This window comes from Aquarana catesbeiana, linkage group LG12 (assembly GCF_042186555.1).
Source record: "Aquarana catesbeiana isolate 2022-GZ linkage group LG12, ASM4218655v1, whole genome shotgun sequence".
In the NCBI taxonomy this organism is placed as follows: Eukaryota; Metazoa; Chordata; class Amphibia; order Anura; family Ranidae; genus Aquarana; species Aquarana catesbeiana.
In genome coordinates, this window is record NC_133335.1 from 188,648,943 (window position 1) to 188,661,347 (window position 12,405).

The 12,405-nt window shown below is 43.3% G+C and overlaps 1 protein-coding gene across 6 annotated transcripts in view; it reads right to left on the minus strand.

Annotated features, from left to right (window-relative positions):
- Positions 1-12,405, minus strand: part of RALGAPB (Ral GTPase activating protein non-catalytic subunit beta) — a 186,997-nt gene that overhangs the window by 95,937 nt on the left and 78,655 nt on the right. For 3 of the 6 annotated variants that reach the window (XM_073606330.1, XM_073606329.1, XM_073606332.1), the window contains 2 exons: positions 6,662-6,878; positions 4,735-4,770 (listed from right to left, as the gene is read on the minus strand). In XM_073606330.1, the coding sequence (XP_073462431.1) occupies positions 4,735-4,770; positions 6,662-6,878 (253 nt within the window). The remainder of the gene's footprint in view (positions 1-4,734; positions 4,771-6,661; positions 6,879-12,405) is intronic. The other 3 variants (XM_073606331.1, XM_073606333.1, XM_073606334.1) reach the window with 1 other exon arrangement.

Here is a 12,405-nt window from a genome sequence, read left to right on the forward strand (position 1 = left end):
ATCTTCCTGTCCTGCAGTTTTGTAACAAAATCACCCAGAAAGCCCATGCACAGAGACCACAGAAGGTGATTTTACAGCCTAGAAGGTCAGTGGTACATCTGATGTGGCGTTGTTTCCGAAACAGGAAGTTGTTAGAAACAAAACAAAGACTGCAAGACAACCATACTCTTCCCTTGTGTTGATCATCTGATAGAGTAGTATCTATTGATTGCTGCTTTATCAAGAAACTTGCCAGTTCACTCTCAGGATTATCAGACAGGTCAGCGTGGCTCAATCACAGCAAACTGGTAAGATTGGTCTGACTGACAAAATGATATGGAACCAATCAGGTAGAGCCTCGGCACTACACCTGCTACCTCTGATCTGATCTGGCAAAAACAAACGGTAAGGGGATCCGTTCCTCTAAATCAGGCTGGATCGGAGGGAAGTCGGGTGTAAACAGACAGCCGGTTTGTGTACATCCGACTGCCTATAGAGCAGAGCAGGCTGTATCCATGTGGAGCAGACACGGAGCTGCCATCTGGCTGATCCGTTCAACAGGGGATCGGCAGACAGATCCCCTGCTGAGTAAAGGGGATCCCCTGCTCGTGTGAAAGGGGGAAGGGGGCGCGCGAAGGGGGCGTGCACACCGGCATGGCAGGAAATTCAAAGGGACGTACGGGTACGCCCATGTGCCCAGCCATGCCATTCTGCCGACGCAAATGTACGGTGGTTGGTCGGCAAGCGGTTAAATATCAGTATAGATGGACATTTGAATGCTGCATGTAAGCAGTGTTTCCATTGCATATTTTTAAGGTTGTTCTATTTACGTATGCTTTAGGTAACACAAATGGATGGCAAAGCAGAGGATATGCTGCTCAGTCACAATGAGGTTGATTTACTAAAATTGGGGAGTGCAAAATCTGGTGCAGCTTTGCATAGAAACCAATAGGCTTTCAGTTATTTTGTCAATGCTTAATTGAATAAGCTGATGTTAGAAGCCAATTGGCTACCATGCAGAGCTGCACCAGATATTGCACTCCTCAGTTTTAGAAAATCAACCCCACTCTGTCTGGCAGCCTTAACCTGCAAGCTGATTTTGAAGTAAAAGGGTAGGAAATCAATGATCACATGACTGTTCTACAAGTGGGAAGAGCCACTTTATCTCTGCATGGAGCTTTGCTTCTAGCAAATTGAAGTAGAAGTGTTATCAGAGGAAGCACAGGACTGACAGGCAAGTTCAGAGGGGCACACAGGAGGGGCTCTGATAGTAATTGCATTGCTAGCACAATCTTCCTCAAGCCTTAAACGTAGCACAAAAGCACGCAGAGCTCAGTTACTGCAGTGCCAGGAAGGCATGCATTTGTATTAAAAGCATGCGTCTTGTTTGCGCAGGTCGGGAATGGCGCACTGTTCCAGTGACAAGACCTGCCATAAAAGTTGCCCAACAGTGACAGCTCTGCATAAGCAATACATAAGATGCTTTTTCATTATTTGTATGACCCCAAGTTGAGGACCACAGACTGCTTTTATGGAGTTGTTTGGGGGCAGCCAATTACCCTATATGCCCAAATGCTTGTGGACACCTGACCGTTACACTAATATGAGATTGAAGGACATCCAATTCCAAAGCCATGGACATTAACCTAGAGTTGGCCCCCCTGTTTGCTCCTAAAGAACGTTCACTCTTTTCCACTAGAAATTAAAGAGTATCAGTGGGAATTTGTGACCAGTCAAAGGAAAATGTCTGAAGTTAGGCTCTGATGTTGGAGAAGAAGATCTGGCTAGCAATTCATCCTAAATGTGGTAAATGGGGTTGAGGCCAAGGCTATGCAGCCCACTGGAAATTCTCCACACCAAACTCATCAAACCGTGTCTTTATGAAGTTGGCTTTGTGCACAGGGGTGAAGCATGCTGGATCAGACCCTTCCCTGAACTGATGCCAAAGGTTTAGAAGTGCACATTTTCTAAAATAACTTTAATGTTAATGTAGCATTAAAAAGTGGTTGTAAAGTCTTTTTTCTTCTTCTAGTGGTTCTAAAGCCTAAAGATTTTTTACCTTTTTTACCTAAAGAGTAACTCCACTTTTGTCGAGAAAAAAAAAAACATTCCCCTCTGGGTGATCTATGTACAATACAAGGATTTTAACAAACTTTGTTGCAGATTCCTAACTTGTTATTCTGAAGAAATCCATGTGCGTCTGTTTGTGGAAAAAGTGAATCTAATGTGAGTGGTTTCATAATTATCAATCAGCTGCTGCACCTGCAGAGCACTAATGAGCAAAGTTTCTGGGCCTGCATCCCTTTAACCACTTGCCGACCAGCCGCCGCAGTTGTACTGCGGCAGAATGGCACGGCTGGGTGAAGCAATGTTATAAAACGTTGCTTTGCCCTGTGGCCACTAGGGGAGCGCGCGCGCCGCTGGAGGTGCGAGTGCTCACCCCCAGAGCTGATGCGAGTGCCCGGCAGTCACGATCACCGCCAGGCTCCCGTGATCGCTGCTGACACACGGAGAACCAGGATCTGTGTGTGTAGAGGAGAAGAGACAGATTGGCAGCGATCTGTCATCTCCCCTACACAGACCTCTCCCCCAATCAGTTAGAACACACACTAGGGAACACGATAAACCCCTTGATCGCCCCCTAGTGTTAACCCCTTCCCTGCCAGTGACATTTTTACAGTAATCAATGCATTTTGATAGCACTGATCACTGTATAAATGTCAATGGTCCCAAAAATGTGTCAAAATTGTCACAGACCCGATAAAAATCGCAGATCGTCGCCATTACTAGTAAGAAAAAAAAAAAATAATAATAAAAATACCATAAAACTATCCCCTATTTTGTAGACGCTATAATTTTTGCGCAAACTAATCAATATACGCTTATTGCGATTTTTTTTTTTACCAAAAATATGTAGAAGAATACATATCGGCCTAAACTGAGGAAAAAAATGTTTTTTTTTAAAGATTTTTGGGGGATATTCATTATAGCAAAAAGTAAAAAATAATGCTTTTTTTTCAAAATTGTCACTCTTTTATTGTTTATAGCACAAAAAATAAAAACCCGCAGAGGTGATCAAATACCACCAAAAGAAAGATTTGTGGGAAAAAAAAGGACATCAATTTTGTTTGGGTGCAACGTCGCACGACCGTCCGTTAAATAGACGCAGTGCCGAATAGCAAAAAGTGCTCTGGTCAGGAAGGGGGTAAAATCTTCCGTGGCTGAAGCGATTAAACATGATTTCCTATTGGGAGTATCTCACCAAAAAAAAAAAAAAAAAAAAACATTTTTTGTGCAGGGGACGCCAGAAATCTGACGTGCATTAGTGCAGACTTCTGGGAAAATCAATGAGCCAATCACACAAGCAGGAAATTATGTTTCTGGGGGGCATTCTGTACACGTTCTGTGTATAGAACACCTCCGGGTAGCCATATTGCATTGCATTATACTGAATATATAGAGCTGTAGACTGAAAAGGAAAGGTCATTTTTAATAACATTCCACTACAAAATGACTTGCGTTGCATTGTAAACGCTATATTATCTTTTCTATATTTGCTTTTTTTCCCCCCACGAAAGTGGAGTTACCCTTTAATGCATTAAGGTAAAAAAACCTTCTGTGTCACAGAATTCTCTCCTCCCCACTTATACATACCTGAGCCCATTCTCGATCCAGCGCTGTGCAGCGCTCTGTAGCTCCTCACCAGACAGATTGATAGCCATTGGCTGCCACTGCTGTCAATCAAATCCTATGACGAGGGAGCGGGGCCGAGCAGCCCTGTCTGTGTCAATGGCTCCTGCTGCTACCAGCAAAGCTTGTGAGACCAGGAAGAGGGGTGAGAAAATCTGCAGCCGGGGGAAAGCACTGGATTGATAAAGGAGCCAGAAAGGTGAAAGGGAAGAAGGGCAACAAGTAGTGAAGAGAATGCATTAAGGCAAAAAAAAAAAAAAAAAACTTTAGTGTTAAGAGCTACTTTAACCCTTAACTTTCCTCTGAACTCAGTAATTTGGACGGGTGTCCACATCACCCAATGCCAAAATTATATGACAGGTGTGCATCAAAACAACAGGACACATAACCCATAAAACAATTAGCAAAGTTTTAAAAAGTCAGACCAAAAAAAGAAAAAAAACTCTGCCGCACAATATTTTTTACCACAACTATTCACCTGGAAAACAATAAAGTTGACAAAAGCAACTCTAGCCAAATTTTCTGTAAAAAACAAAAATCTTTATGCCTTTTTTTCCCATGAGCCTCTGCTTTGGATGCAGGTTATGCCAACATACTACACCAAGATAACTACTGAAATAAAATGAACTACATGCACATAGATCAAACAGTACATCCAAAGAGAAGATAAAAATAACTAAAAGAAACGAAAACGAAAAAAAAAAAAAAAAAAAAAGGAACCATGGTTAGTGCAAATTCCTCAAATTCATGACATGAAACAAATGAGGAAGACTGGAAATGGACTGGTTTTGTCTCTGTACCAATATGCATTCCCATTCAGGCTGACGAGACTCAAGGAATGAAATGATTTTTTTTTTTGGATTTTTTACCCCACAGAGCAACAGAGAAGGATGGATACTCAGCAAAATAAAAGTCAAAATAAAAACTGGAGAATAAAATAAAAAAGCAACAAGACCACGACAATGTTAGGAAGAAAGCGAGCGGTTATCGGGACATTAAAAATAAAATAAAAAATAGAGAATATAGATGATTGCAATTGAGGAGAAGCTACAGATTCCTACTTACAAGATTTATAAGAAAGGAGAATTTGGATAAAAGATGCTGCAAGATAACAGAAATAAAATGGAAAGAAATCAAAAGGACAGAAGTAGTTACAAGAAAGTACTTTAAAATTATGGTGTAAAGTTCAATTTAAATAAGGAAGGCTTACTCTCATTTTTTCCTTTAAAAGAATAAAAGAAAAAAAAAAAAAAAGAAAAAAAAGGAATAAAAAAAAAAAAAAAAGAAAAAGAAAAAAGAAAAAAAATAATGAGTGGGGTAGGGGGAGAGGGGTGACAGTGACATGTGAGTTTGGGAAACACTGGGCACAACAATGGAAAATAAATCCACAAAAATGGAGGATGGCATCTACCTATTGGGGTATAACTGGTCTAATGAAATGAATTGGTCTCTTCCCAGCAATATCCATACCTGGTTGCCGACAAGTCGAGAAAACTGAGCAGAAAGACCATACCATGGAACAGAACCTAAAATATCTTCAGATGCTTGGACAATTGCATGTATACACTAAACTCCTCTGACCCACCCTCGAGTTCTCCTGAGCAACCCTACCCCAACACCCTCCCCCCCTCCACACACACCTTATCTCTATAGCTGAGCCACAGCCTGGAGCACTGTTCACTTCAATTTGGACAAAAATCCTCTTTGGCATCAGCCTAGCCTTTGCCATGACAGCTCATAGACTTGTATGAAGTCACCCAGACACTGGAGCTGCATCAAGTGATGACCCCCCCCCTACAAGTCTGCAAGGTTTAAGTGAACATGCCAGACCACCCCCAAAGAGGACGTTTGCCAAAGCTGGAGTACACAGTGCTGCAGAATGTGGCTCTGCTACAGGGGTAAGTAAAGTAGCTGGAGTGGGGTTGTTAGTGTAGATTAGTTTGAAAAGTATGTGGGTTATGGAAGTTTAGTGCATAAAATACAGTTGTCCTTTAAACCTATTAATCTCCAAGAATTGACAACTGCCTGCGGCCAGTTTTCAGTGTTTATTATTTAAATTGGGGATTGGTAAACATCCAGGATCCTAGAACACGTAGGGCTAGCCAATTATAGTTGCAAAAAATACAATATAGGTTGCAGCTGCTGTAAGATCCAAAAAAAGACAATATAAATTTTAATCAGACCGTGTGTCACTATTAATTCTTAGTGGCTGCTGGGGTAAGGGGGTTGTTTAAAAGAACTGTGCATAAGGCTGTAGTTGGGAGAAAGGAGGTCTTAAAGTGGTAGTAAAGTTTTTCTTTTTAAACTTGTACTGTTTAGGAGATATTCACACTGCATGCAGCCAGTGACATCACCGACGCATGCGCTCTGAAGGGACAGCATACTCGTGCTGTCCCTTTAGAGATCTGTGCCATGGCAGTGATGTCATCGCGGCTCGGCCAATCATGCAGCTCGTAAAGAAGACCGGGTGAAGGTAGAAGCCCTGTCAGCGGGGACATTGTGCCGCTGGAGGGTTTTGTTCTAAGCATTTCATAAGGTGCTAGTGTGCTATGCATAAACGGAATTTAGTTTAAAAGTGAACCACACTTTACATATATAACAGTGAATTTGGTGGAACTGACTCATAACCATCACATGTCCAAGACTAACATAACTGAAGGGAAAAGAAAAAAAAAAAAAGTGTGGCCAACTTCTAATGGCTTCCTCTGCAGTTATTCATTAAATGGTGTATTTTCATCACAGAGACATTATAAACCAATATTGAGGTGAAAGCATATACATCTGAGCAAGGTATGAACACATATTTTAGGTAATAGTGCATGGATATAACTAAGAAGAGCAACACATGATTCATTTCATCTATGCAGGTAGGATGAAAAACGTCAGATGCATCTATGTCCATCCCTCCCTCACCTGCTCACTTACGAGCAGTTTAATCTGCAGGCAGGAAGTATGGTCAATTCTGAGAGGAGACAACTATAGGCTGGCATACCTGTCATACTACTGTCTCGATTGACCCCATTCTGCAGCTTGCATTGAACCAGGGCAGCATCAAACAGCCAGGAGCCAAACAGGTTCAAGATACTGTTGACTTTGGGCCTTGTTGGAGCTGGCAAAGGACGTGGCTCAGAGTTTGTTTGGTTTGGGCTGGACAATGGGGATGTGGAAGATGGCTGCTGTTGAACCTTTGTGCTGTGCGTTGTGTTTACCTTAAATAAAGAAAAAAGAAAATAAGAAAAAAAAAAATAGTAAACAACTATTACCCACACAGAAAAGCAAAAAAAAAAAAAAAAAAAAACTGAAAAAAAACCTAAAAACAAACAAAACAGGATTTTATACTAAATAAATTATATATAATATATTATATATATAGGAAAATAATTATTTGAACTCCTGCAGATTTTGTACGTTTGCCCACTTACAAAGAAACGAAGCGTCTATAATTTTTATCATAGGTGTATGTTAAATGAAGGAAAAACACATAAAACAAATGCTATAAATTAAGTTCCAGTTCAGTGAGTAACATAAGTATTTGATCCCCGAGCAAAACATGACTTAGTACTTGGTGGAGAAACCCTTGGTGGCAAGGACAGGAGGTAAGACGTTTCTTGTAGTTGGTTACCAGATTTGCACACATCTCGGGAGAGATTTTGATCCACTCTACTTTACAGATCTTCTCTAAATCCTTAAGGTTTCTTGGCTGTCTCTTGACATTTTAAAGTTTCAGCTCCCTCCATAAGTTTTCTATAGGATTAAGGTCTGGGAGACTGACTAGGCCACTTCATGACCTTAATGTGCTCCTTCTTGAGCCACTCCTTTGTTGCCTTGGTGGTATGTTTAGGGTCATTGTGATGCTGGAAGACCCATCCATAACCCATCTTCAGTGTTCTGGCTGTCCATTGGCTCCCTCAATGTGGCAAAGCCAGCCTGTACCTTTAGCAGAGAAACAGCCCCAAAGCATAACGTTTCCTCCTCTGTGCTTGACTGTAGGGATAGTGTTCTTAGGGTCATAGTCAGCATTTTCCTTCCTCCAACATGGCGAGTCGAGTTAATGCCAAAGAGCTCAATTTTGGTCTAATTCGACCACAGCACTTTCTCCCAATCCTTCTCTGAGTCATTTAGTCATTTAGATGTTCATTGGCATGACTGTACATACACCTTCTTGAGGAAGGGGACTGGCTATGTTTGGAGGAAGAAAAATGCTGACTATGACCCTAAGTATACTATCTCTACAGTCAAGCACAAAGGTGGTGGAAACATTATGCTTTGGGGCTGTTTCTCTGATAAAGGTACAGACCAACTTGAGGGGCCAATGGACAGGGTCATGTATTGTAAAATCTTGGATGAGAACCTTCTTCCCTCAGCCAGAACACGGAAGATGGGTCGTGGGTGGGTCTTTCAGCATGACAATGACCCAAAACATACAAGGCAACAAAGGAGTGGTTCAAAAAGAAGCACAGTAAGGTAATGGAGTGTCCAAGCCAGTCTTCAGACCTTAATCCTATAGAAAATGTAGAGAAAGAGCTGAAACTGAGTCAAGCGTCAGCCAATAAATAAACTTTAAGGATTTAGAGAAGATCTGTAAAGAAGAGTGGACCAATTTCCCTCCTGAGATGTGTGCAAACCTGGTCACTAACTACAAGAAACGTCTTACCTCTGTGCTTGCCAACAAGGGTTTCTCCACCAAGTACTATGTTTTTTTTTTTTAACAGAAATGTTTATTACATTCTAGAGTTTTACATAATTATTCCTAACCTCAACCAGGATTCTCCACCAGCATCGTCTTCCCACATCCTATTCCCTTACATATCTATACATATAGCCTACATAACTGAGAGGCGTGATAATGCCAGTGGGGGGAGGAGTGGAAGGAAGGAAGGAAGGTGAGCAAGAATGAGACGAGATGAGACAATCTCTCCCGCATTTGGTCCTCAAGGTCCGCCACAACTAATTTTAGCCATTAGCGTCCATCCACCCCGACCAGACCCAATTGAATTTCCATGGGCACTGCTTGCTGCGATATGTGAGCCTGTAGAGGGGCAGTATAGAGTTTACTGAAAGGCGCCAGGAGTCACACATAGGTGGATCGGCTGTCTTCCATCTTCAGAGTATTTCCCTTCTAGCATAGAACAGGGAGAACGTCATACAAAGCTTAGCATACCTGTCTCCCTGAACCTCATCTAAGTGACTCAGCAATAGAGTTAGGGGGTCCAGTGGAATCTGCGTCCCAATTACCGCACTCAAGGTATCAGTGACTGCCTGCCAATAAGGTTGGAGTTTGGGGCAGGACTGGACCATATGCCAAAATGAGCCGACCTCCTGCCTACACCTAGGGCTTAACAGGTTTTGTTGAGGATATATACAGGCTAGTCTCGAGTTGAATAAATCTGTCTTTCGCAGCTATCATAGAGGGGGAAAAAAGTGGAGAAGCATTCCTTCCATTCCTCGTCACCAAGAGTCTGTATGTCTGCCCTCCACTTATCCAAAGACAGGGTTGGTTTGATGTCGTGGGCTAACATCAAGTAAAGGTATAGAGAGGAGAGGGGTTTCCCCATCGTACTAGAGATTAATAGACGCTTGATGGAATCTTACTCCAAAATTTTTGTCTCTGGGAACTGGGCCCCGAAAGCATGTCGTAGTTGCCAATATCTAAATTCCCATGAGCTGGGTATTGAGTAAAAGGTTTTCAATTCCTGAAATGTCATGAGTTTTTCGTCTTTGGTGATGTTTTAAAGTTGTGATCCCTTTGCTTGACCACAGTGAGGGGTCCGGTAGGGTATTTAGATGGGATAACATTGGATTACCCCATAAGGCCATGTGAGGGGATACGTGAAAGGGTTTTCTATACACTACTCTAGCGTCCTGCCAGGCCCTTATCGTGGTCTTCATAAGGGCGGTTAAGGAGGGATCAGCCTGCATCCCGCGAAAAGCTAGGTTGCTCAAAGCTGCATATGAACCCAGAATGGCCGCTTTTAATGTAACCGCTGGGTTTTGTCTGGGATGGGAGAACCAACAGCACACAGTAACAAGGACGGCTGCCCAGGTAGGTAGGTAAGTAGGTAAAATATTCGCTTTGCTTTCCAGCTCAAAGGACACCAGCAGCTCCTCCAACCTCTTGAAGAAGCTTCTGGGGATATGCGACGGAGTATTCCTAAAGAAGTATAGAAATTAGGGGATGTATGTTTTTCCCATGTAGTCTCCTATCTCACTAGTAACTTTAACACCTAAATACGTGAACTCTTCCACCCAATTAAGCGGTGTCTGGGTGTCAGGTTGAGCGGGTGACGGGTGCAGTGAGAAAAGTACAGACTTATCCCAGTTGATGTGTATGCTTGAGTAGCCAATTAATTGATCAAATTGGAACAGCGCGGTGCGGAGAGATGTGGATGCGTCCGCTAGTAACAGCAGAGCGTCATCCGCATAGAAAGACAGTTTTTCTTCAATTGGCCCAACCTGTATACCATGCACTTCCCTGTCAGCTCGTATGAGGATGACCAGAGGTTCTAATGCCAGAGCAGACAGTCCCGCTGATATGGGGGCACCCCTGCCTCGTTCCACAGCCCAACAAAAACGGCACAGAAAGACAACCATTCGTATGGACCCTAGCTTGTGGGTTGGCATACAACATATTTAACCATGACTTAAATTTAGGGCCAAAGCCAAATCTGGAGAGAACTTTCCACAGATATCTCCATTCAACGGAGTCAAAGGCCTTCTCCGTGTCCAGAGAGGCCACCACCCCTGCGCCTTCCTGACTTGCTCTAGCAATGTGGATGAAGAGTCTCCTAATGTTGATATCTGTGCCTCTGCCCAGCATAAATCCCATTTAGTCGGGGTGGACAAGGGCTGTTATGACGGTGTTCAGTCTGTTGTCTAATATTTTGGCTAGTATTTTCACACCTACATTTAATAGGAAGATAGGGCGATAGGAGGAGCACAGGGAGGGATTCTTCCCCGGCTTAGGGATCACTACAATGACCGCCTCTCCCATAGATTTGGGATGGGTCTCTGATTCTGCCGACCATCATGGTGTGGAGTCTAACTGCGAGGACATCTGCATACTGCTTGTAGAGCTCCACTGGAATACCATCAGGGCCAGGGGTCTTGCCCGATTGCAGTGTTTTGAGTGCCTTGAGTATTTCTTCTACCGTGATAGGCCCGTCTAGTCCGTTTCTATAAGTGGCAGTCAGAACTGGAATGTCTATGTCCTCCAAGTAGGACTTCAACTCATCTTCCCTATAGGTCACACGGGAGCTATAGAGTGATCGGTAATACGAGTCAAAGCATTGGTTAATCTTTTCAGGGACATAGTGGAGGTAACCATTAGGGCCAAGAATGTGGGGTGTACTAATCCCGCATGACTGCTCTTAAGAGAGCCAAGGCCAGGCCAATAATTCCCCGATCTCTCTCCCTGCTCAAATATGCATTGGGATTGTGCCAGTAGCTTCTTCTGAGTGATGGAGGTGCGGAGGGAAGAGGACCTCCCTAGTCAGAGACTGTAGTGGGGCATAGTGTTGGGGTTCTCGAAATCTAACAGAGCGCTTCCTGAGTGCAAGTTTCAGATTCAGCCCTGATCAAAGCAGTCCTTCTCTCTTCCCTAATGTTAGCAATGATGGTCTGGCACTGCCCTCTCGTAAACACCTTTAAAAGGCACCCCACACCACCAAGGCATCTGCTGAACCCAGGTTGTCCGCCCAGTAGCCCACTAACTCTTTCCTGAATTGTGTGTCTACCTCTGGGTCCGAGACCCAGAACCTAGAGAGCCTCCAGAGCTTGTCTGTGACGTCCGAGGTGCATAAGCTCAAGAATAGGGGTGCATGGTCAGATATGCCTCTGGGCAGTATCTTGATCTGTCTTAGGTAGGACAGACCTCCCAGCGAAAATTAAATTAAAGCTGGAAAAAGACCTGTGGGACGCAGAGTTGAAAGTTAAAAGCTTATGACTGATGGTGTCGCCATCTCCATACGGTCATAGGTCTCCGCCCATGTCGCCAGTCCAGAGTAGTGGGAACCAGCAGCAGCCATTCTGTCCATGCCTGGGTTAGGAGTCATATTAAAATCACCCAGCATCACCACATGGTCTGAAACAAACTCTGCTATCTTGGCGGTTATTTGGTTTAATAGTTGTAGCGATGCTGATGGAGTCAAACATAGACCCACAATAGTCCATGTCAGGGAAATAATTCTAGCATATAAAATAACATATCTGCTATCTGGGTCCAGAGCCAAGTCCAAAAGTCAGAAGGGGAGCAGTTTAAGTACCAGCATGCTAACACTCCATGTGAAATTGGAGTATGTGGAATGATAGTGGTGGCCCACCCACGGTTTTTTAAAGACAAGAGTCCTGCTACCCACTAAATGAGTTTCCTGGAGTATGCAGATGTGAGGGCTATATAATTTATTAAATTGGAACACCAGTGCCTGGGGAGTTCAGTCCCCTGGTGTTCCAAGACAGGATGTTAAGGGCGGACATAAGTGCTGGGGCATACAGGAGAGTAAGGATTATGTGGTTGAGACCGGGCCGGATGCCATGTTGAGGTATTCAATATAATAACTGATAAACAAACGATCATACATCTTAAGCTGTAACCAAAAAAAACAAAAAAACAGCCCTTAGTGGGCAACATTTCCCCCCACCCCGCCCATTTCCCCAAAACTTGGAAGGGCTTCCAACCCCACTAAGTTATGTTTTGCTTGGGGATCAAATACGTATTTTATTCACTGAACTGCAACTCAA